General features: G+C 45.9%; 2 protein-coding genes across 5 annotated transcripts in view; one reads left to right on the top strand and one right to left on the bottom strand.

Moving 5' to 3' along the window:
* B4GALT1 (beta-1,4-galactosyltransferase 1) overlaps positions 1 to 13,276 on the top strand; it is a 27,259-nt gene extending 13,983 nt beyond the window's left edge. Inside the window, exons 3-6 of the mRNA XM_014888143.2 lie at positions 5,972 to 6,159; positions 7,578 to 7,700; positions 9,224 to 9,328; positions 9,907 to 13,276. Of these exons, the coding sequence (XP_014743629.1) occupies positions 5,972 to 6,159; positions 7,578 to 7,700; positions 9,224 to 9,328; positions 9,907 to 10,042 (552 nt within the window). The 3' untranslated portion in view covers positions 10,043 to 13,276. The remainder of the gene's footprint in view (positions 1 to 5,971; positions 6,160 to 7,577; positions 7,701 to 9,223; positions 9,329 to 9,906) is intronic.
* Positions 10,021 to 25,850, bottom strand: part of LOC148219781 (uncharacterized) — a 29,915-nt gene continuing 14,085 nt past the window's right edge. For 2 of the 4 annotated variants that reach the window (XR_015799583.1, XM_088156850.1), the window contains one exon: positions 10,021 to 25,850. Coding sequence is in view for 2 of the 4 variants with exons in the window: in XM_088156850.1 (XP_088012976.1) it covers positions 25,758 to 25,850 (93 nt within the window). In the remaining 2 variants the exon portion in view is untranslated. The other 2 variants (XR_015799584.1, XM_088156851.1) reach the window with 2 other exon arrangements.

The raw sequence follows: 25,850 nt of genomic DNA, 5'->3' as shown, positions 1-25,850 counted from the left end.
AGAAAAAACTGATACTCTATTACTACAACTTCTCTTACTTTGCTCATTTCCGGGGTGCCAGAGATCAGGACAAAAGAGATTTCTGGGGAATTAGCAGTAGTTCCCCAGCACAGCAGCCAAGATGGTTCAGTGTCTGCATCTGACTGTGCTTGTGGCCTGGCAGCCACACTGCTGAGGACACAAGGCATTTCTGCAGCATGCGGACTGGTGTGCTGTGCCCTAAAATTGAGCCCTGTAAGGAAACCCTTGCTGTGTAATGCAAGGAGCAGCTGCGGTGCAGCAGCACAGGGCCAGCTGTGCTCCATCCTTCGGGCTGTGTTTCCCTGCCCGTGCAGCTTTTCCCGTGCTGGCTGAGCCGCAGACCCTGCTGGTCAGGGGGTGCAGGCGGTGCCGGCGGCAGGACGGTCCGAGTGCGCTGTGGCTTCCAACAGCGGTCCTGCACTGGGGACTGCTGCTTTCCCAGGCAGGTGAGGTCTCCTGCCAGCTGTGGGAGCTGCCTGCACGTGGTCTGGGACATCGACTGTGGGAGAGAAACCGGCTCCATGGTGAAGAGCGGCAGTGCAGCTGGGGGTGGTGTTTCCCCATGGTGGTGTTCCAGGGTGAGGAAAGCAGGGCTGGTGCCCCTAAAGGCAGGCAGTGTCTGAAGCCCAGTTGGAGTCCCTGCTGCTGCTGTGATGGTGCATGCTGGCTTGCATTGCCCTGTGTTGCTGGCTACTCCTCTTCTGTGGTTCTGTTCTCCAGCACTAGGGCTGTGTGCTTTACAGTTAACTCTCACAGAAGTTTTTGAAGCAAATGCATTTTCTCAGGTGCATCCCTTGGGCATAGATTGAGTGAGAGTGAAATGCAGTAGACAGGATATATATGCCCTGGCCACATTCAGCAGTTAGCAAGTAAGTAAGGTTAGCAAGTAAGTCTACTTGATTTGTAAAATAAACATTCTCCTTCTGCATGCCTTTAATAAGCTGTGTCTAGAAAAAGCTTAATGGTCAGTGGTAGTAAACCCACTGGATGCATCTTTGTGAGATGGAAACACTGAATAGAGAGAGATACAGAAAATGTATTAATTCTTCCAGAAGTACAGAAGGAAAACAGTCTTATTTCTCTGCTGTCTTGACAATTGCTTTTCTCTTTTTCTTGTCTGTCCTTCCCTTTGCATCTGCCCTCCTATTTTTTTTTATTTTATTTTTCCTTCTAGTGGGGAAATATTACCTTTACTTGTTAATCCTGTCTATATCAAAGCAATCACTGAAGCAAGGAGAATTACTGTGTGATCTGGTTCTTACACGCTGCCTACATGCTCTTCTGTGCTCCGCATCTCATAGAAAGAAAGAGGAGTGCTGAGCCCTGCTACTGCTGCACTGGTAATGTCAAACTTCTTCCTTTCAGCGCAATGTGTTTCTGTCACGAGTCCATTGTGTCTCCACCATGCTGTTCTTGCGTGCCTGAATGCCTCTGGGTAGGACTTGGCTGAAGTCAGGGGGATGATGTTTGTGAAATGTCCAGCGTGTAACAGGAGCCAGTGGAAAATAATGTATTATGTTTCACCTTGCACGCTCCACCCCTAGAAAAACCCAAACCCAGTGCCTGGAATAGCCGTTGGAAGATTTTTCAGGTAAATCTGAGATGAGGACACATGGCTGGGCACGCTCTGACCAGAGGCCATCTATGCCACACAGGTGACTCCCTCAGTGAATTTGCAGTGTCTCCCTCAGCCCTGCTCATTCCCACTATCTCTATGTTCTCCTGCACCTGTGGTCATTGCCACGTGGATGCTTAGGTCTAGAAATCAGTCTTCTCACTGCATTTCAGCCCATGCAGATGCCCACACAGACAGACTAAAGTTTGGGAAAGGGAAGATTAGCCAATTCTCTGAAAACTGGGCAGTTGTTCTACCATTTTCCACTGGCCCCTGGTACTATTTGCAGTGTCTTGGAAGCAGTTTTCCAGAGAGTTGTGTGAGTGTGGAGTCGTTGGGGCATCACTCTTATTTGTGTTACTTTGCAGGAGGGAAAAAGAGATATGTGGGCAAAGGAGGGAATTGTGCTCAGCTCCTGCTTACCCTTGCAGTGGCAGGGGAGGCAGCTTTCCTCTTGGGCTGCTCTCTCCCATTGCCCAGTGTAATTGTGCTGAGGCCTCGAAACACCCTGTGACAGAGGAACACCAAAGTATCTCCTGATATCTCACTGTGGCTCTGGAAATTTGTTTCTACCTTGTCAAGTCCACTGGATGAAGGACTTTCCCACGGACATTGCGTGTGTGGTTCAAGCTATCTCAGTGTATCCCTGACTTAGCTAGCAAGCTCCCACTGAAGGTGGTGGCTCTCTCCTCGTTGGCCAGAAACATACATCCTCACCGTTACTTCCCTGAGATCTGATGAGCGTAGGATTCAGGTGAAAGAGATATAGCCACGTTTCATCTGTGATCTGCTATCACAGATCTGCCTCCTATATAGACGTGGGAGGCAAAACAAAGTCAGGACATGTGTGTTCTTGCTGGTTTGCAACCCCTTTAGTTTGAGTAATGATTCAAAAAGCCTCAATTTTTTTCTCTCTAGGACTAAAAAAAAAAAGGAACCTTCCTTTGGCAGGTCTGGCTGAACAAACCAGATTCAGCTGAGGTAAGGGATTGGAAGTAAAAAAGCCTGGATTTTGTTCTGCTCAGGCTCATCATTCACCTCTAGGGGCAAGCACAGTCGGTGTCAGACCTTGCAGGACTGAGGCAGCAGTTTGTTCTGGGAGTGACAGAGAGAGTTAATTCAGGAGCCAGAAGCAGGTGCTGGGTGCCAGCACTGAACTCAGACATAGGTTAAGTTTAAGGACAAGAGAACATTGGGAAAAAATTGTCAGGAAAAAGAAAATATAAAAAATATGCTCGGACTACATATTTTCTGTCTGAAAGCTTAGGAAAGCATAGAGGCTATGTTTAGAGCTTGACTGCATTGTCAAACTAGCAGTCCTCTGTGCACTGCCTTGCTCTTCAGGATAATGCTTCTCTGTCCAAGCAAGTTCAAACTAATCAATTTCTTTGTGACAAATAGCAGCATTCCTGGGATGACAAGCTACCAGGCAGAGGTGACGGATGGAGTTTTTTTCAGCTGTGCTTTTCCCACTTTCTCAAGGGTCACTGGTGGGTACTGCACTCTGTGCTGACTTGGAAGTTTTCACAGCTCTGCTTTGTTGTTTGGTTATTTTTCCAAAATGTCGGGGATCAGTCAAAGATTGCAGCATGCATGTGAGTTTGGAGAGATTTGAATCTGAGACACTGCAAGCATGCCAGTGCTTCCACATTGCCTTAGGTAAAGAAACAGAGCTTCTGCAAAAAGCAAAACCTCTTGTCAGTTTTGTTCTAATACATCGTGTTAAAGCCCCACATACCTTCTGGGACAGAAAACCAACCTCCTGCCCTCAAAGCAGTCACAGTTGATAACAGCCTTACAAAGTTTGCTGCATGAGCTGCATGGCTTGGAGAGGGTTCTTTGTTTTCTTGTATAGGTTGTGATTCCCTTCTTCCTAGTCTTTTGGATGCCAGAGTGTGAAGCTGTGTGGCCATTTAGGAGGAGAGTGGCAATGCCCACATGAAGTGTTTGCCCTGTGTCCTATACCTCTCCATGCATGGGGCTCCAGTGTGAGCTCTGCCAGGGTCCTGTGGGTGAGGTGGCAGGAAGGGTCCGGCATGCTCTTGGTGCAAAAGTCTCTGTGCTTTGAGGTTGTTTGGGGAGAGGTTTAAAAACACAGCTCCTCCTAGCACTGTTAATCCCCATATGTCACCCAGAAGAGTTAGAGGCTACCCGAAGCACAGGTTAATTACAGCTGAGCCTCTGCTGGTAACAAAATCGGTGTGAAGCGCCCTTTGCCTTGAATTTCATTAGGGAAAGAGCAGCCAAAGGGTCTGAAATGAGGCCACTCTCCTAGACTGGTCCCAGCAGTTGCTTTGAGGTGTGAGCACTTCACCTCAGCATCAGGATGAGTCCCCCTCAGAACCCTGGAGCCAAGTTTGGGTTTGGTGCCATGGGACCTGAGGAGTGCTGGACGGCTAGGGCTGGCAGCCCCCTTTTCTGGGGAACGAAAACCCTCCAATCTCATTACCTCAGCTGCTTCCTCTCCCCAGCCTCTTTGTTCCACTTGCCTTCATTTTCTGTAATCGAGTTTTTACTCCTCTTGCTTTATGCATGATGGTGATCGTCCACCCACCACCTCAGTATTGTGTGAACCCTTTTGTTTTGGGTGAGGATGCTGAAAATTTGCTCAGATCCTCTTCCATGAAAGCTTACTCCTCCCTGTGAAATCATTTATGCCCAAGGCAGGAGAGGAATGCTTTTGAAAACTTTGGTTTGACACTTGCATTTTAAAACGTACATTTGGAATATACTTGGGGCTGTTTCAAGAACCTGCATTGGCTCTTCAGCAGCAGATCTATTAACCAGTCTGGATTAAACAGTTACCAAAATGATTGCTTATTAACCAGGTAAAGCTGTTACAGAAAATATGCTTTAAGCTGCTGCTCCATGGGCACAGTATGTTGTCTGTCCTTGATTTGCATCCCATGTTGGGTGTGGGTAGTGCAGGATGGGGGGGATAGCTTGCACAGTGGAGAAGTCCTTTGTCTTGACACTGCTCAGAGAGTGTGGAAGAGTAAAGGTAGAATGGATTTGGCAGTCTTGGTTTCCAGGCTGGGAAAAACCTTCAGTTTCTTTGAGTGATGCCCTATAAGTTTCTTTCTGCCTGCTCTATTCCCTTGTACAGGGTTTGGGTTTGAAGCTGCTGCTGCAGAGTGGGGTCTTCGATTGGAAATCCTTACTCTCAAACCACCAGTATTTTTGAGTTTGGGGTATGATCTTTTAGCTTTTCTAAAGTGCTCAGCAATTTGCGAGCCTGTACTTGTGTTCAAATCCACATGTGGTTTTGAAATGTTTTTGCCTGAAAAAGGCCAAACAGTTTCTCCTCAGGTGCTTCATTGCTTGGGGAGGAAAGTGGAGGTTTTCCTGCCCTGCTCTCTGCCAGTCCTCTCATTAGCTGTGCTTGCTGTGGGATAAATATGCCCTGCTGTACTGTCAGCTCTTTCCAAGTCCTTCCCATCATGGTGAGAGCCTTCCTGATGTCATTTTACCAGGGAGGCCCCCCCAGGATAGATGAACAGTGGTGGAAGAGCACCAAAGAAGGGGATGTTCCACCGCAGCAGTGGCAGTATCCATCTGTGGAGCAGTAGCCCTTTCAGGACGCAGCTCGTGTTGGCCTGCCATGCAGTAACCAAGGCTGTGTGTCACAGCCACGGCTGCTCTGGGCTTGGCAGAGGGTCAGAGGTGAGCAGCAGAGCATCAGACCTTGGCTCCTGGTGCTGTCTCGTGCTTTGCAAATCAGGTCTGGCATGTGATCATTGTGGCTGCACCACAGTCTCACAGCCATGTTGTGGCAGAGCCTAGGAGGAGGGTGCTGGAATTCCGACCACAGCAAGGTTTTGGTCCATGGTCTTTGTCGTGGCTGTAAGCTAAAGCATTGCCAGTGTTTCTCTCTGTAGCAAGAGTCCCTTCTTCCAGAGGAGCTCACTTCTTTCTGCTTTTCTCTGCCACTCCAGGAAGCCCCACCTGCTTGCCCATATAAGAAAATTCAATCCTTAAATTCCTGTGCAGGGAGTGGGGCATAGGGACTGCTTAGTATCATCAAACTTGCCCTCTTGGAGGCTCCCGGCAAGAGATGGGAGCAGAGCTGGGTCCAGCCTTTCCTCAGCCATTTTTTCTGTCCCCATGGTTTGTGGCTGTCCCTGGTGTTGTCCTGCAGGCAGCATTTGGGGTCACGGAGTTCTGCTGCAAACATGCCATGGGTGCTGCAAGGGCAGTGCTGGGGCTCGAGCTCAGTCCACCATAGGCATGCCAGCCCTCTGCAGCAGCACTGGCATCTGGCAACAGGTAAGAAATTGCTGATACCCAACTGTCAAATTTAAGTCACTTAACTGTTTTTATTTGTTTTTAAATTAGGATGGAGAAGAAGAATTTAACCGTGCTAAACTGCTGAATATTGGATTTGCAGAGGCCTTGAAGGAGTATGACTATAATTGCTTTGTATTTAGTGATGTAGACCTCATTCCAATGGATGACAGGAACACCTACAAATGTTACAGCCAGCCACGACACCTCTCTGTATCCATGGATAAATTTGGATTTCGGTGAGATACCTTTTGGAGTAGCATCTTTTTTCTAATACCACTGCCAGCCTAGCAGGGCAGGCGCAGTGTTACACATCCCCGCCCACTATTGAAAGCATGGGAAAGCATCTCTCCCAAAAACCTGTCTTAACGTGCACGGCCCTGCAGGGAGCGGGTGGCTGCAGGGGAGGAAGGCGAAGAAATGCAGCTGAGCAGTTTATTAAAATTCACAGCTTCTGGAAGGTGAAATGTAGGGTGAGGAGGAGCTAAGCACCCTTCATTTTGCAGATGCCCACATATCCCTTCTTGTGTTTCAGTCTGGAAGCTGGAAGACAGCTAGTGTTTCCACCCAGTCTGAAAAATGAGACATTCTCACACAGTGAGAATTATGTGCAGCTTTAAAAAGACTGCATCACACACTATTTTAAGAGCAAGACAAAATTTTTTTGGCTGTTTGGTTCTATGCCACTGAGAGACCTAGTACGTGAGAGCAGCACAGAGTGAAATTTCTTGCAGCATATATTTGGGTTCAGCAAGCCGTTCTGAATAAAAGCGTGTCTTGCTTTTTGTTTTCTTTTTTTTTTTTTTTTTTTTTCCCCTTCCCCTGTCCCAAATCCCCAAGGAGGAGTTTAAAAGCTCATCTATAAAGTGAAGACTGATTGTGACCCTGTGGTGGCCAGTAGTGCTAAAGCTATAGGGTCCTTACGTGTCTCCACTTCAGACCCAAGCCCTACTTGGAGCAGGACTGAAACTGGCACTGCAGCAGCTGCAGTTTTTTCTTGCACTGAGGTGAAACTTAGAAATGTACAGCCCTGGGGATTCCTCTGCTTGTTAAACCAGAGACAAGTCTGTACTACGTCCTGGTGATCCCTGTGTGGACCCTTTCCTTATGCTCTGTGTCTGAATTTCATCTGTCCTCAATCTCCTGGTGAATTGTCCCCTTTCAAGTGGGAGCTGGCTAGCTTTCTGTATGCAAGGTCACACTGCCAGCTCAGTTTTGGGCTGCAAGCTTTCTTTTGGGGCACTGAGGAGTGTGGAGGTGAGTGGTAGAGCTGCAGGAGGAGAAGGCTCTCTGGCACATCCAATGTCTGCCTGAGCTCTTGCTACTCCTGTGGCATTCATGTTATCTTTGGTGAGGTGATATGTATTTCAGCCTGTCTTTTGAGGACAGTGTACTGCTTAGTAAAGGGCTGCAGCTACTTCCAGTTGCAAAATACTTCTCAAATATATTTAGGACTGACCCCACCAGTTTCCTCTCTTTCAGCTGAGTCCAGGGTACCAAAACACTTGGCTGCTTCCTGTGACAGGAAAGTGCTTTGCAGTGGGTGCTGGCTGTGTGAGGGCTGTGTGAAGGGCAGCAGCAAGCCCTTTTCAGGCAGGCAGGCTACCCCTTGGCTAGCACCTCTTCTCCTTTAATGTTCTCTTTTCTCTGCTCCCAGGTTGCCTTACAATCAGTATTTTGGAGGCGTGTCTGCCCTGAGCAAAGAGCAGTTCACAAAGATCAATGGGTTCCCAAACAATTACTGGGGCTGGGGTGGTGAAGATGATGACATTTATAACAGGTAAATAGTTTTTCCTCCTTGGTACCCTGGGGTGCATCCAGGGTGGGGATGAACATAGACCCGCTGCTCTCACCTGGGTTTGGGGGACATGGGGTGTCTCCAAGCAGGAGGTGAAGGTGGTCTGTGGGCAACCTACTGGCTCAGCTAGAGCATGTTTCTGCTGGGTGCTGGCACCCCATTTCTCAGCTTCCAAGGGTTCGTGGGGAGGGGGTCTAGTTGGAAAAGTCACACCCCGGCCCCCTCCCCCTGTCATGGTTCATTCTCCCTGTAGCCTCACCAGCATCCAGTGCACTGACTGGAGCACTGTGCTTCTGGGTCTCCTAGCACAGGCTCAAGGAAGGGGATTCAGGACATGGCAGTCGAAGGTGGATGAGACCTTGACCCACATTGCCCAATGCAGCCCAAGATTTATTTGGGTCTGCAGCCTTGTTAGCAGATGCCTTTGTTCCCAGGAGAGTTCCATTTGTCAGGCTCCATTTGTAAGCAGTTCTGTATAATGCTGTGAGCCATGTGAGCTTGACTGGAAGGAAGCTGAGCAAGGCTCAGAACTGCAGGAGAAGAGGAAGGTGTTCTCACAGGGCAGTCTGGGAAGACCAGAGCAAAGGATGAACATGGGGTTATGCTACCTTACAGCTTCACATATCCACAATATTCACTGAGAGAAATCATCATGAGGGGCTTGTATTTGGAAGCCCTTCTCAGTGGCAAAACCACTCTGTGATCTTTTCTCTGAGGTTTCTGAGCTCTTCTGGGCTTCAGGAAGGATGTTCCAAAAAAAAAAAATAAAATTGTACCTTCCTGAGGTTTTGTACTTCTTCTGTTAAGAAACTAAGAGAGGGACAGCTTTCCAGTAGGGCATTCAGAGCAAGGTGGCAGTCGTTTCTTTTTGGGGCACTTGGGTTTTTCTGATGCTACACAGAGTGAAAAGGGGAGAGGCAAAGAAGAAATCAAATACTTTTTCATCACTCATATCCATGAAAAAACTCTGCAGGTGCTCTGTAGAGAGCATGCAAACAAAGACAGGCTGTTCTTCATCCAGTAGGTCCCAGCTGGGACCACTGAGACTGACCATGTTTCTCCCTTATGCTGCTTCACTACCATTCACGTCGGTTTCCCCCAGCACTGCAGCTTCCATGTCACAAAAAAATAAGTGTTCCTCTGGCTCCTATCCAGATGGTTTAAAAACTAGATGACTCCTACTCAAATTTGAGTCTACAGCCTGAAGCAAGGTTAATGTGGGCGTTGGGTGTTGTTTGGAGGAGATGGAGGTGTTAGTGAGGGTGTGGTATATTATCTTGGTGTTGGCAGGGGGAGGTTTCTACTCCGCACCATAGATAAGGTGTCTGTGTGGAAAAGGACTGGCTTTCCTTCCTTGTATTGGCAAGCTTGGAGGTGCCTTAGTAACATCTCTGCTCAAAAAAAAAAAAACAAACCAAAACTTAGGTAAAACCAGTGGTTATTTGTGGAAGGTGTGGCAGAACATCCCACACCTGCTGGATGTTTAATGTACTTTCTTTCTACAGGCTGGTGTTTAAAGGCATGGGGATATCCCGTCCGGATGCGGTCATTGGGAAGTGCAGAATGATCCGGCATTCCCGGGACAGGAAGAACGAACCCAACCCTGAGAGGTGTGTCTCACCCTGTCCCACAGCAGGTTTAGGGATGTCTCCTGCCCTTGCTGCTCTGACTGCTTGGCTTTCTCTTTGCCGGGCACAAAGGTCCAGTGTGGAGAGGTTGCAGCCATCTCCTCCCTGACTGAGCTCTCTGCTCTTACCCCGTAATCTGCCACCTTCCTCTTGCCAGTTTATTATCTGATTATAGACCTTTCCCCCAACATCGCAGTATGACAAGAAGATCTCTCTTCTTCCTTTTTTATTTCTTACACGCAGAAAATTAGATTCCAAGCAATTGTTTCCAGCTTGTCTTTGGGGTATAAACCTCTGTTCTAGTGCAGAGCGGGAAAAGGACCTTTGTGATTTAGAAGCTTGGCTGCTTCTTCCTAGCTAAAATTTGACCCCGTAAGGATGCATTGGCCCACTGCTCACACTGGCCAAATCTGGGAGTTTATGGCACTAATACTCAGGTTTTTCTTGAAACACTTGAGATGCTGCCTGAGAGGCATGCAAAAATCAGATTGTTTAAACATTTTTTTCCTTTCTTTCTTGTTTCTACCCTCTCCCCCACTTTTTTTCTTCCCCTCCTGCAGGTTTGACCGAATTGCTCACACACGGGAGACAATGAATTCTGATGGCTTAAATACACTATCCTACAAAGTGTTAAGAACTGACAAGTACCCTCTGTATACAAAGATCACAGTGGATATTGGCTCCCCCAATAGCTAACATCAGAGACACAACAGAGACTTGCCTATATTGCCCAGGATATCTGGCCTCATTGATGCATTATATGCACTGGTTTTATAACAGTTGCAATGAACCAAAAAAAAAAAAAAAAAGGCCTCTTTTGGCATGCCAAAGTGTCTCCAAATTGTTTGGACAAGTGCTTTTTTAAAAAAAAAAAAAAAAAAGTAATTTCAAACTTGACTTTACACAACTTTCTAGCTCTCCATCATTTTGTAAGTCCAGAAGCTGTACATACAAGTTGTAAATAGTTACTTTGCCAGAAATTATTGAATCTGATCTATTTGCTGCAGTACTCCCCATGTTGAGTTCATTGCTGGACTCAAATTTTTCTGATTATGGCCGTGATGTATCAACAGTTGCTGCCCATGATATTTGGTATTTTGAATGAGGTGCGTGCAGGCATTCTTTTTAACTCATTCCTGGTTTTACTTTATGAAGGACTGTAAAATGCTGCTAAAATTGTCCAAGTTTACGCTTTGCATTAGATTTTTTTAATGGAGACAGCATGATACAAGGTTTTTTTCTCATAGTGACCAAAACAAACATCTTCTCTATGTGCAGAGCAGGTGTCGAACAATCAAGTCTGGATTCAATGAATGTCATTATTTCATTTAGTCTCAAAGGAGGCTTTGAGTGAGTTGAGACAGTTTGCCAGAATTTGTGGGTAAGCTCCCTGCATAGTGTGGGAGCTACACAGATGACCTCTCTATAAACCGCTGGCTTCAGATAACCTTACTTCTGGATATGATAGAGATTATTTGCTTCAGCACAACACCACCTGGGATTTTTTTGGGAGGGGAGGAGTTCAGAGAAGGGTGGGTTTGTGGTGTTGGTGTGGGGTCTTTTTTCCCCCATGAAATAAAGATTAATTTAATTGCGCAAATAAATTATGGCCTTAAAATTTGCTAACACTTGTTAGCAGTGATAGGAAGTTACCACGCTATTTAAGCATTGTCTGAAGCTTCCTGAAACCAAAATTTTCTCTTGCAAGATTGTGCATAAAACTTGAAATATTTTACTACTTTTGTTGTTGTAACATTTTAATAGCTTTTAAAAGTAATTTGTATATCATAAGCAGTATATTTAATACCAGATTAAAGTAGGGTGCAGCGTAATAGGATATGATTCAAAGCCTCCTTTATCTTTAGACTAGTAGGCTTTTTATGTGTGTCATTATATATAAGCCATGTATTTCGTTTGGTCTGCGTATTTGTCTATTAAATCTCCTACAGTGCTGAGATATTCACAGCAGGGCTGACATCCAAATGATTTTTCTTTGCCTAAAGCCTGTTTTCAATGTGTGTTCTCTATCTGGAACCTCCCTTCTGATTGTCTCAGGCTTGAGGGGCATGCACATTCTGCAGTACTATTTTCTGTCAGTGCACCAGGGCACCACCTGTACAGACCCTGCTTTTCCTCCCCTTGATCGTGTATGCGAGCCTCAAGCGCTGACACCCAAGGAGCTGGTTTAAGTGATTTAAAGCTCTTAGCCAGAACTGAGAACTGAATTCTTTCTGGTGAGTACCTTGCCACCAGCTCTGACCACAGCAATTTGCACTTCCTTGGCCTGTGCTGAAGTTTGTTAAAATCAGGGACACTTGTATTGGGGATCATCTTCAGCACTGCCTTTTTTTTTTTTTCCTTTTTCCCTTTGTTTGATTTAGTTTGTTTTTTTTGTTACATTTTTTGAGACCTGAAGGTTTTGCTGAACCCTTGCACTGCAGGGGTGGGATCCTGCAGGGACCAGGGAACAGTGCATTTCTTCTTAGGCCAGCAGAGGCTCACAGGATGCATAGAGACTTTAATTACTAGATACCTTTTCAGTCTCACTTTGGAAAAGCCTACACCTCCTTTGGTTCAAAGCACTTTCTGGCTAGACTTGCTCCTCCAGTCATGGTGGGAACTGAGGAAAGATGGGCTTGCATGGAGCAGGAGCAAAGTTCAAGGAACGAGGCTTGTGGTTAAGAGTTTATCCTTTGTGCTTATCATTTATTAAAAAAATATACAATACAGTAGTCCTTATGGCAGATCAGGCTCCAGGTATTAAAGATGCAAGGGAGTAAAAGAAGATATGTTTTACAAAATGCAGGTCAATGTGTCTCCCTGTAAAACATTGGCACGGGTGTAGTTTGTAGCAGTAATGGAGACACAGGAGAGAACTATTTTTAATTTTTTCTTTTTTCAAAGCTGCCTTAGAAGGAGGGTCTCACTTCCATGGCTGGCAGCAGATAACCAAAAATTTATTAAGGCTGCACTTGAAAATGCCATGTGTTTGCAGAGAGCACCTCAATTTTGTGCTGAGCCTTTTGTAATCAGGAAGGATTCAAGCCAAAGACTCTTCAAGCCAAGACGAAGAGTTGGGACCTTCAGCTGTAGTAGTGTCTGACTGCTACAAGGCGAGTGGGGGAGACGCTGGCAGCATTCCTTGCAGTGAGATTCTTTGACGGTTAGAAAAAAGTTATTCCAACAACTCATTGTTTGGCTGTATGCAGAAATTATTCAATGTCATGGAAGTGGGATGATCACTTGTTTCTGCTGTTGCGATAAAAAGTTTCTACAACATGTGCCTTGAAAGAGGGAAGAAATGGAAACTGGAAAATCAGGAAATCTGAAAACCCTTTTCAACAGAGAGGTACTAGCAGTGCAAGAAGCTGCTGCATAGTTTCTCTTCCACTGCTAAAGCCACAAGCCGTGTAAAGAACTGAAGCCATCTTTCGTAGCTCATGTTGCCCTTTGGTGCTGACCTGTGATTTCTAGATCTCATTGTCTCTGTGTAAACTGTATCAGTGAAACTCATTAAATGCTCTTGACTCGACCTGGCCATGAAATTTCTCTCCCTGGGATTTTCAGGAGCCACATCCACAAATATTCCTGTTGCACAGAAGCCAATTCCAACTGTGTCCTATGGTGGGTGGTATTTTTTTCCCTCCTGTACCAGTGAAAATGCTCAAAGTGATACTGATTGTAACTAACGGTTGAAATCCAGAAAAAAACAGCTTCAAAGGAAACGCTAATGCTTGGCTTCTTTGGGATGACTGACTGCTTGTTAGCATGAGGAAGGGTTCTCATATGCTGCTTTTTCCCAGGACACTACTTGTATACTGGGTTTCCTGTAGATGGTTTTGCTTTTGCATTCTCACCATTTATATATTGAGGGATGATTAATCCAGTGTTCCTTCTTTACTATTGATCTCAAATAAAAATATTTTCAGTTACAACGTTTGGCAGCATTGCTCTGGATTACCCCTCTGTCTTGGTGGGTTTCTGGCTCATGGAGTGGACTAGGCTGTGCCTTAATCTCCTTGAGATCTCCAGCTTTTCCTCCCTGTGGCTGCCCCCTGAATTAATTCTTCTGTGCTGCAAAATTTTTGCCCGTTAGAGACACACACCTAAGAGTCCCCAGATGACACCAGAAAACTGTAGGGTGGTTCCTTTTTCTGTGAGTAGACGGACAGCATGCACTCCAAACTGAAATAAGGTAGGGGATGCAAACTCTCACTCAGACTATGACTGCTTGGGGGAACAGGCCACTGCTTGCTCCCTGAGTGCTTGTGGGTTTGGCTAGAGTGTGGAAATGGAGAAGTAATTCCTGGGAAACTGAAGTAAACACGGGCCTGTGTTTCTTGGCAATTTCTCACAAAAACAGTTTCTGTGGAAGAGATCTTTCTGGCCAGACTGTGGCTACGGCTAGGCATGAGCTCCAGTGCTCTCCAGGGAAAGGTGGGCTTGTTTCCAGCTGAGACCAACTACCAGCCCAGGCTGGCACAGTGGGCAGGACATCCCCAAGCTTCTGCAGCTGCTGTTGCAGGCATGCTCTGAAGGCCATACTGATTCAGGTCTCTGGAAAAGGGCAGTGACCTCTGCCTGCTTTATCCCTTCACAGCTGCCTCCGAGGGCTTTGGGGACAATGCAGGACCATCACTACAAGGAAGTTGCCAGCAAACTGGGGTGCTGCAGCAAGCTTGGTGGTCCCTGTTGTATCTTCTGTTGACTCTTGAACCCTGAAATATTGCAAAGGAATCATGGGTTTTACCTTTTCATGCTTCCAAATTTGGCATCTATAGGCAGAAAAACAGTCTGAGAGCAACCTTCCACTTCCTCCTGCAGATGGGAGGAGTATTCTGTGGGCAGAATATTTCTGACCATAGAGTACTGAGCTATTCCTCCTCTCTTCACCCTGAGTCGGTGAGGCTCAGTGGCTGGAAGAAACCATGTGTGGAAATGTTGTCCCTTGTTGAAAGCAGCAGCTGAGAAGTATCACCAGGATTTCACCCTTCTCCCCACTAGTTACCAAGGCTTCCCTGGACCAGATGAGCATGTGGCTGGTAAAGGATCTCTTGACTCTTGCTGTGAGACCACATTTGCTCTAGCAGAGCCTTCTCCACCTTGTGCTCCACCTGCCTGCCAAGAGCCAGGATGAACGAGCAGAGGTTTCTTGCATTTATCCCATGTGTTTATTCTGCTACACTTTTCTGTTCTCCAGCCCACAGGAGGAAAAAAGAGCCCAAAACCCACAACAAAAAAGAAGCTGTTGTTAAAAGTTCTAACGTGGAGTTTGCTAAACCTTTTCACCCTCTGGGAAGGAGTCTGAAGTAGGCATGCTTATCCTTTGTTCTTGCTTTGTGTCTTAGCACAGCACTGCTGATTGTTGGATCTGTTCTTATTTGACTGCATCCAATGTGCAAGATGTCTATGTACTCAGGGACAATGCACTCATATCACACCTCTGTTTTCTGTCAACCCAAGACAGCAATCTCACTCCTGAAATCTGTTTTCCTTATTCAATCACTGCTCTAAATAAAAGAACCAGCAATGCAGATGAGTGCACAAAGATCTCTGTAGAGACAGGAGTGACTTGACTTCCGAAATCTGCACTAGGCTTTGCAGTGATAAGCTAAGTGGGGAAAATAAGGGGTTTGGGTTAAGTCCAAAGACTGGACCAGTGGACTTTTTCCTGATTACCTTCCTGCCTTTCACATGCATAAAAATTATTTCCAAGAATTCTTGCTCCATGATTTTTCCAAGGATGGAGATACTGTTCATAATAATTTTGTAATTACTACACAAGGATGGAGGTACTACTGCTGTTTCACATATCCTTCTCCTTGCCCTCCCTCAAGGTGGAGATCATACTAGGTTTTTCCTTCAGCCTTTTCCGATTTCCCATGATATTCCACCATGGCTGACAGCAGCTCCATTGACGTGAACTGATAACTCATCTAGGTTAGTATCATCTATTCTATTCTCTAAGTAGTCCTTAAGTCTCACATTTGGTCTTCCCACCTACTTCCAAAACCAAGCTTGTGAACACAGAGATCTGGGAGCAGGCTTTGCCTCTGAAGATGCTACAAAAATCCATTGATCATTGTGGTTTTTTTCCATATTGTCCAGTACCACAGTGTTTCCTCCATCTGTCAGTGGATATATATTTTCCCCAACTTCTAAAATACCTGTAGGGTCCTTTTGTACTACCTTTAATGATCCTTTCTAGTCTGAAGGTGGAACTAGGCCATGCTCAATACCACCTCTAAGTACCCAAGCAAGCAATGTTTACTACATTCTTTTGCTGTCTATCATATTTCCCATTCTTTCATGCTGCTTTGTGGTTGTTATTTTTGTTGGGGTTTTTTTGTATGTTTGCTTTGTTTTTATTTATTACTTTGCTAAAAGAAGTGCCCTTTTTAGTCAAACATGACTTCTAGTGAAATTCCCCATCTTCCTGCAGAAGGGTAGGCTTGAGATATTCAGGATGAGGACCATGAAAAAACCCTTCCCAAGGAGGGTGATGCAGTCCTGGAATACATACCAAGGTGCTGGGGGTGCTGACACCTTGGAGGGTTTCCAGGGTTCATCAGTGGCTCCTGGGCTGTGTGACTGACATAGCAATAAACTAGCCACAGCCAAGCCAGAGCCAGTAGAGCTGCTGGAGGGCAGTCCCTGTGTGAAGGGACACAACTGCACTAAGGTCATGGCAATGCCAACAAGGCTGGAGAAGCCTGCAGGGCACTTACAAGGAAAGAGCAGGGAGTCACACGATTGCCTGTGCTTTCCAAACCTGCTTTACACTATATTTTACTAATCAGAACTTGGCATAGTGTTTACACTGTGTGACCATCTGCCATGCTGCAAGAGAGAAAGGGAGGAGCTGTGAAGCTTTCCAGCTTTCCAGGTTGTGTCCAACTCATCCAGAGCTGGCAAACCTGCTACGCCCATGTCTGGGAGCATGTGGAGGTGCTGCTGACTGTTGGCACATAGGAAATCACATTAAGAGCTCACTGACTGGGTTGGGATTTTTACATCCTCCAACTTTCTCTCAAGAGGGAGAGAAACAACCTAGTCAAAAAATGCAAAGCATTGGTAAATTCCTATGTGAAAAAGAGTTTGAAAAGTCATCCCTTCAGCAGCACCCCACCTAGTAAACACCTCAGTTTTATTTAAAAAAATACAATCTGCAACTGAAACAGAATTTAAAAAAAAGTCATTGCCAATGTATCTCTTTTCCATGGGATTTAGTGACCCCTCTAAGGGGAATGTGCTGACAAGTCTTCAGGGGAAGGGCAGCACTGATGAAGGGGGTCTGGGGTCTGAAGTCACGGCACTCCAGAGCAGCATGTAGCCAGAAGATGTATTTGCAGCATAACTGTTCTTGCCACTTCCAGAAATACTGTCAGAGATACATGCACCCAAGGAAGAGTGAGATGTGCCAGAGAAGAGACGAGGATGGGGAAAAAATCTGTATTGAAGGGAAGAGAGATGATTCTTCTGTTCGTGGTCCAAATGTGTCCTTCTGATTGTAATACGATGAGAGCTGATGCATTCTTACAGAGGAGGCAGTGGTTTGGTCAGCCCTGGCACTGGGGTCTTCATAAATTTAATGCATCCACACATCGACTGATCAATGCCTGGGGATGTGCTTGACACAAGGAAGTGCAAAGACTGTGTAAGGACACCAGTGGCACAGCTGAGGTGGGGTGTGTTGGTGAAATAAGTCCACAGAGGCAGCCTCAGAATGTCACAGAAGCAAAGAATGGCTGGGGTTGAAAGGGACCTTTAAAGACCATTTAGTTCTGACTTCCCTGCCATGGGCAGGGACACCTTCCCCTAGACCAGATTGCTCAAAGCCCCATCTAACCTGACTCTGAATACTTCCAGGACTGGGGCATCCATGTCTCTCCAGTTTTTAGAGATGTCATGTGAGACGGTGTCAAACTGTTTGCACAAGTCCGAGTAGGTAACATCTGATGCTCTGCAGAATGGCTAAATTTTGTTCATTTCAGGTGGAAAACATTGACTTTCTGCCTGTGTCTCTAAAACTTGCTTTCTCACCCAGCTGCTAGAAATTTACCTCACATATTTACCAGGCCTAGGTGTTTTTCCAAAATTAGGTCTAAACAGGAGACCTACAAGGGAGCACAAAGCTAAGGGGACAGGTTGGATGTCTCTGAAGCAATAGGAGGAGGAAGAGTACACTTCAACTGACAAATCCCTGAGTGATGATAAAGTGTGAATTCAGATTTACAATAGCTTTGAGTAAAGGGATTGAGCAAGAGCTCTGGAGAGATCCTTCCCTGCCATAATCATTCTAAACCACCATCATACCCTTAAAGACCACAACTAAAGAGGCAGCAATTGACTGTGTTTTGGTTACCTCTAACTTACATGAACATTGTGGTACTTCTCAGCAAGAATCCTGGAGAAACAAGGTCTCAGCACCCTTGTTAATATAACAAGGATTGCCCCAGACAACACAGAGAACAGGAATGGAAACTAGGATTTCTAAGAGATCTACTTAGCAACCCTCAAAGTTGTGATCTTACTGCAGTGAGAATTTCTGGTGGACAAGATGTCATCTGATTGCAGAGGTGGTGATGGCCTTTAACATCTAAAGGGCCACTAAGTCTCAGAGTTGGCTACTGCAAGGAGCAGGGCTATGACTGGCTGATGTGGCTCCATGCCTTAGAGTTGCTCTCTGCAAAATCAGCTGCTTTGAAAATCAGCATGTCTAAACTACTACAACTGGCCCACCTTTGAAGAATTTTGCTAGAGAGTACTCTGTCCCACATGTGCTAATTATATATAATACTGCCCAAAATGATTACACACACTGACACTTACACATTAAACCCATTGAGAACTGGAACATTAGATGGGTACAAAAAGCTATGCTCAGACACAGCTGTAGCACCATGCACCCGCTATTGCCAGCTCAAAAGGGTTTTGCCACCAGGCAGATGATGAGAATATCCATCCTCAGAGATGTTCAAATGCCATCTGGACATGTCCTCGGTGATTAGCTCTGTGTGGCCTTGTTTGAACAGGGGGTTTGGACCAGATGATCTCCAAAGTTCCTTTCCAATCTCAGCTGCATGCAGTCTCCAGGAGAGCATAGCTGTGTGGAGTAAAGTTGCTCACAGCCCCATAGCTGTGGCACAGAACCCCCCAGAATCACACCATATTTGGCATCCTGGCACTTATTCAAGGTGTCTGAGCTTCTAGACAGCTCTTAGCCCTTGTTCTCCACCCCCTTTCTTGCACAACACTAGCAAGTGTTGCTTTCCCACATCACAGCAGGTGCCTGACCCTGTTACTCAGATCTGTTTCTCATTGCTCAGCTGCTGCTGCTGCTTTTCTTTGGAACACTTAACACAGGCTTTGCCCAGCTTTTGAGGCTGCACACCTAACCCACTGCCAGTGAGTTATTTATAGTTCTGGAGCCTCTGCTTCTTGCCTGTTCCAAAACTCTCAAGGCCCCTGCTGCTATTGTGCTTACTTCACACATTAGTAACAAGAGACACCTGGCACCACAGGCCAGTTCACACACCAGGCACTCATGAGGAGCTGGCAACACATATAACAGGCCACAACAGGGTCTTGGTATGCTGAGCATCCACTGTTTCAGTATAAAGGTTGGGGCTGTTACCAGCATCAGCAGTGTCCTTCCTTGTGGAGCCCCAGGTGACGGCAGCAGATGGCTAAAAAACAAATCAGAAATCTCAGAGCAAAAACTTAGCTTGCACAAAGACAGCAGAGCTTGCTGTCGGACCCTATGGGAACAAGGAATACTTATTTTGAAACGAAGCCAGTCCTTCTTATTCACAAGGATATTCAAGCTGAGAGCATCTGATAGTATGTCCAGAACGAAAGCACCAAAATGCAAGCAGTCTGTCCAAGGACACTGAATCCTGACTGTCTTGGCTTCAAAGACAGATGTCTGCTAAGGAAGGCAGGAGGTTCCCTTGAAATGGCAGATGTAAACCCCCTCTCTCTGAATTATTATAATTTTGAAATTAAGGGGCTCTTAGGCAAAGATATGAGAATAGGAATAACAGTTCTTTACTAGTATGTGTAAATAAAAAAACTATACAAACAAACTACAACTTAATAGGAAAATTAAAATAAAATGCAGTAGTACAAAAAAACACTGACAGAATCAGAATACAACCCTGTCAGTCAGGGTGTTGGTATCAGTCCCATTAAATGGTGGCTGCAGTCCTCCTGGATGACAGATGTGGTTCTGTTGAAGCAGTGATTCTGTAGAAGGGTGCAGTTTTCCTCCAAAGGTCCAGTGATAGTGTGGAAGGGTTTGATTTTCCTCTGGAATCCAGTGGAAAAAGGCTGGCCTTATGTTCCAAATCTCAGATTTCATCTAGGTAGGAAATGCTTTGCTCCTCCCCCTGGGTGGAGCGTCTCCCAATGGAATGATGTAATATTATCAGTCATTCCGTAGGACCCAATGGGATGATGTAATTTTATCAGTCATGCAGTGGGACTCAATGGCCCATTAACAGACGATATCTCCCTGGAGGAAGGAGGGGTCCCATAGAAGATAAAGAACACTGCCTCACCTGATTTTAACAGATGGTCCATTAATAATAGAAGATATTCCCTCTGAAGACAAAGATCACTGCCCTACCTAGTTTCAAGAGACGGTGATAGAATACATAGTTTTGGTTACATCCTGCATTGCAACCTACGACAGTGATGCAGAGTTAAACAGACACTCACTACTGAACTCTTATGGTGGCTCCTGTGTTGTTATCTCAGGAAATGTCCTGCTTTTGAGTCTTGACTTCTGGTAACTGTTAGGAGCTGATTGTGATCTCTTGTCTCTCCATTTTCTTTGTCTCTGCTCCTCTTCTGGGAACCATTAAGAAATACTTACTGCACTTTGTCTCTTTATCAGGATGCTTTATGTCTCATCTTCCAAACACTATTTTTAATGGCTTCAGTATATCCTGCTTTAGGCTGTCAAATATTTGAGACCATCCAGGGGTTGGAGTGGTCTGGAACGCAGTTGGAACCTGCAGTTGGAACCTGTAGTCAGCTAATGCAGACACCATCCATGACTCCCCACCCTGTGGCCGCTCTTGCCATTTGTTCCTGCAGGTGCTCCTTCACCTACATACTCTTCATCTGGTCAATGTTTTCCTTGCAGAATAATGAAAACCAGCATAGGATTTCCATGAAGATAAAAGAAGTAAGGGTAAAGGAACAGTTGGTGCCTTATAAAAATGTTGGTTTGACGCTCAGGATTAACAAAGAGGCTGAAGACCGCTACCACAGTCACCCATGAGGCACAGTAGTGTCAAATAAAGTTGTTTTGTTCTATTTTTCTTTAAAAATAAAACAACCAACCAAAAACCAACCAAGAAAAAAAAAAACAACAAACAAAAAAGAAACAAAAAAACCCAAACAAAACCAACACAAAATAATAAAAAGAAAGCAGTACAGGATTACTGTTTCAGTCCAATAAAGGGAATGGTTATTCTGTTATATAATTGGATTTCCTCAAAGCATTTTTTCACTTAATATCACATGATGCTTCAGTAACACCCATGCCTTATACAAGAGAAACAGGAGTTTAAAAATGGTCTGGTGACCTTTCAAAAAGTAGCTGTTACAAAACCTTTAAGAAGTTTGCATATGGCAGAAACATGGTGGCATGGCAGATAATGTCTCTGTTCTAGGAGGCTCTGGATCTAACCAAATCGTTACAGTTTGGTGAAATAAACTTTAACAAATTACAGAAACATAACTATGGCAAATAATGTCAAATGTGAGATCTGCCTTGGAAAGCAGTGTTGCAGAGAGATTGAAGTGTATCTGTGGGTAACACCATGAGCTCTTTGTGCTGCAGTTAATAAGGAAAATGCAACCCCCAACTGTAAGAAAGTAGGTAACAGCATTAGAAACAGACAGCTTTGGCTTCTGTGCACAGCCCTGGTAGGCAAAGCACTCAGTTCCTGTCTGTATTTCCAGAGGAGCAAGGACACATGCATACTCAAAGAACTGCAGAAATAAGCAAGTAGTGCTACAAAAATTAACCTTATACTCTACATCCAAGAGGGAAAAAAAAATCTGAGCCTGGTTCAGAGGTACAGCACAAGGGAAAAGGGAAAAGGCTGTAATATTCCCCTCTAGCCTTCAGTCAATAAAGTCTCTGCTGTGCTCCTCCCTCACACTAGGCATGTCTCTGGGGAGGAGGCACTGACAACTCTGCAAGAAACTTCTGTCTCTATGTTGCAACAAGACTGTAAGCCAAGGCTCAGGCTGCAGAGCTGGACACTGGCAGGAGTCAGGAAGAATGACTCCATGCCAACTGCATTTTATATTTTAGATTCTCATAAGTGTATTGTAAGAGATTAAAGTGCTGAGCTATTTTGGAAAAGCAGTGAGTTAAAATGACCAGTGTAAGCAGTATGCTCAAATGGCACAAGGTGGATAAGCAAAACTGAGCATACCTCTGAGCCGAGATGGAACTAGAGATCTGAAGCCATTCATTTGGGTGGATATTTCACCTTAAAGGGCTGAAATTATTAATTCCTAGTGTTGTCTCAATTGTCAGGGCATTTCCTTAGTTTCTGTTCACAGTATGAGCCTCATCACTTGAGTATATTGGGGAGAGCTAGGTGAATGCCTTGCATCCACCTGTCCAAGCACTGTCTGTCCACCTTTCCCTCTGCAGCTTGTCCAGCCAGTGAACCTATTTTTTCATATCACTTATTTTCCAAGCTGCAGATGTCGACAGTCCTGGGATATTGACCTTGGCTCTGACCAATCCCTTGCCGCCTGTCAGTGAGAGAACAGCCCCTCTGCAAGTGTCAGGTGCAAAAGCCCCACTGTGGGGTCAGTAAAAGTGGATGCAGACATCTGGTTTTAGCAAACAAATTCTTATTGAATTCCAAGCCAAGAGCAATGCAGCTTTTCCTTTGTCTCTGGGAAGAGGGGACAAGGCCCTGGACCCCAGATGTTTTCCAGCAGAACCCTTCTGCCAGAGGAGTACCACATGTCCAGAAAGATGATAAACAGAGCTGTACCCTGAGGGGGTTGGTCGTGAGACAAGGAATCTTGGAAGCTGAGAGCAACAAGGCCCAGGACAGGGAGAAAAGCAGACAAGCCCCCAAAATCCCTGCGACAGTGCAATACAGCTACTTGGCTCTCCACAGAAATGCCTGAAACCTGCACGTGCTCTTACTAAAAGAGCCTTGTGATGAAAAAGCCAGAGGAAGCCCAGGGGATGGCTGCAAAGGAGAGGAGCTTGATTGGCTCATTTGCAGAGTGGAGTGGGAACAGATGCCCCTCTACCACCTTGACTCCTCTAGTTGTATTTATATTCCCTTGCCACTGCCTCAGAGCTGTCTCCCCAGACCCTCCAGCGGAGCTGATGTTAAGGCAGCACCTGGGGCAGAGAGGGGTGGGCTAAAGTTTCATCCTAAACAAGCTGAGAGACAGAGGAACTTGCACAGTTGTCAAATCAACCAACTTCTCCTTATCTGTGTTGTGATTATTTCCTCCCCCTGCTGCATTCCTTGAATAGCAATACTTGTTTTGGAAATTCCTCTCCCCAACATTTCAGGACGGAAATCTTTGAGGATGCAAGAGCAATCTCAAAGTGCTGCAGGTGTCACTTGCTCTAGAAGTTGCACTTGCTCTAGATCTGTGTGACAGGCTGTCCTACCCATGTGGACCCATGGGGGTGCCCGGGGAAGCAATGCCCCAGTCTGGCAGCTGCTGAGGATGTCGTTTTTGTTTTTGTTGTCCCATCACTTACAGGCCCTCTGTGGTTCAGCGCCTTGCTGCACAGCAGTGGTGGCACAGGGAAGCAGTTCTTTCCTTCCAAACCTGCTGCTCCAACTCTCAACCTCTGCTTTGGCTGCAGCACTGTGCAAACCAAAGGACAAACTACCTCCTATGGCCAAAGTACTGCAGCTCAGCAGGAGGGATCTGGCAGTAGTGCTGCCAAGCCCTTTGGCATGTTTTGCTCTCTCTGGTGGCCACCATATAGTATTTAATGTTTTGCCCACTAAAACATTATTATCTGTACTGGTAATCTGGCAATCACAATTGCACAGGTGTCAGCATGGTGTTTCAGAGAACAGCCAGTGGTTAACTGGGGGCTCTGGCCCATGTTTGAGTATGCTGGTAGGAAGAGTAGTCTTGGGCTGAACACTGCATTTTGTGAAGTCAAAAATCAAGGGAGGGAAAGAGGCTGTGGCATAGTTGTATGCTTTTCAACCCTGGACAGCTGGTTGGTGTCCTGGTCCCCTCAAGAGACAGCTGCAAACCAAGCACACAGGGTATACTCCCATCCTGACCCAAAGAGGACTCAGTAGGGAAAAGGACTGTTGGCACTGAACTGAGCAGAGGTGCTCTTAACCTAAGCCTGATGTCAGCAATTGCTCGCATGACTAGAAGGCAGATCAATGTCACAGATCAGGGGCTTGTCTGTCATGTTTCTGGGGAGCCTTCTGGAGAAGGCACAGAATGTGCTGATGCACAGGACAGTGCCATGCTGCAGCACATACAGCACTCATTCCAACCTGTGAGATGCTGGACAGGTGGAAGGAGGGACACCCAGGTCTGTTGCTATGCATAAGCAATGAGTGCACACCTCATGCCAGCAAAGACCGTGCAGATATTTACAGGCCAGACCACCCAGGGGCACTGCTGTCAGGACCCCCAAAATCTGCCTGCTACAAAGCAGTACTGCTTCCTGCAGGCTGTGGGCTTCTGCTTTGGCCAGAAAGAGGCACTTCATCCACATGAAAGATCCTTAAAGTAAGAGAGCAAGTCCTTTGAACTGCAAACTGACCCAAAGGGTGAGCAAAAAGAGACAGGAAACAGCCTGCAGGGCACCCAAAAAGCCAGGTACCATGGAGTTGGATCAGAGGCTGAAAACCTTTTGCCATACCCATTCTCTCTCTCTCCTGCCCAAACACTGCATTGTGCTGTGGGTCCACACTGCGTACAGAGCAACATCTCTGTGTATCTTACACTGGGCCTACTCTACCTGGCAAACATCATCTTGAGGATCGTATTATGTCTCTGTTCATATATGCGGTTCTGCAAGGTCCTTGCATATAAAAAGGCAGCAGAGACATCTTGCATTGGAGCACAGGACAAAGAATAAGGCTGCTGGGCTATGGAGGTGCCACAGCTCCAGGAAAATCTGGGTAGTTTTGGAGGTCAAAACTTTTGCGCCATTATAGGAATGTCAGTCCTTGAGTCAATGCATAGAAGAGAAACAACACAATCCTGCACACTAAAATCCTATGGCAGAGAAAGCCTAAGTTGCAACGTTTGTTTTGGCAACCTCCAAGAAATAAATTTTTATCACTAATGCTAATTCACTTCACTACACACACACACTATAAACACATTGTGAGACAGCTGACGAGTCCTGGGAGCTGTGGCTGTATTGAGGAGAGGAGCTTGGGGTGTTCTGGACCCAAGGGCAGGTTCTGTTACTGCTTCTGACAGACATTCTCAGTGGCAGATGAGGCAAGGAGACTGCTCGCAGGTTACAGGAGTTCCAAGTCTGGACATGCCTTTGGACATGAGGTGTGAAACCAGGCAAGGGTCCGTTAGAAGGAGGAGCCAACTTCTTTACAGTGGAGACGGACAGGGAACACACAGCCAAGAAGGGCAGCAGGGGGTTGGGGATGGATATGAGCGCTGAGGGATGGACCTGGGACAGGTTTTTCCACATTGTGCTTCGAGCTCGTTCCTGCCAGCAATCCTGTGATGCACCCAGAGGAAGCAAATGACCTTTCTCAGAGGAGTTTCATGTTTCAAGCACAGCTTGCTTCCAGCACACCAGTGTTTACACAGCGCTTACTGGTCTCAAAATAGAGCACTTAAAGAAACACTGGGGGGTTTCCCCACATCCTTACAGTGCCATTTGTCACTGGTAGAGTTGTACAGGGGGACACAGTGAGCTGGTAATTTGAATTTGTTCACACATTCATCAGAAGAATGCCACATAAGAAGAAAATATATTTTGCTACACATGTAAGATTGAACCTTATCTTGAATGCCAGAAAGTGCTCAAAAGACTAGTTATGTCGTTTCCCAGTCCAGGGAGGGGGAGTTGTCTCTCCATTTCTAATTGGCTTGCTTTTGGCCATCCTGAGCAGAGACACCGAATCTTTTCTTACACCCAAACTCTGCACAGTGAGTGCTGAGGATACTCACTGGGTGCATATCCTGGTCGGGGAGCAGCATGGATGGGTGCATGACAGATAAAGCCTTGCCTTTCCAGACAGACTTTCACCCGACTGTTCTCATTAAAAGCAGATGATCAGAAGCCAGGGCTCGTGGTGAACTGCCTGAGAGTTTTATGCCCTCTGACTCCCATGGATGCAGAAGGCAGAGTTTGCACTGCTGGTGCTAATGATAATTTGCAGGTCCCAGCTCAGTACATGGCCTCAGTTGCAGTGGGACATGAAGAGCTCAGAGTGGTTCTTGCTAGTCCTTCACACTGGTGACTCCTGCTCTCAAACTGCAG

This window comes from Sturnus vulgaris, chromosome Z (genome assembly GCF_052056855.1).
Source record: "Sturnus vulgaris isolate bStuVul1 chromosome Z, bStuVul1.hap1, whole genome shotgun sequence".
NCBI classification, from domain to species: Eukaryota; Metazoa; Chordata; class Aves; order Passeriformes; family Sturnidae; genus Sturnus; species Sturnus vulgaris.
This window is presented reverse-complemented; position numbering and strand designations above follow the sequence as displayed.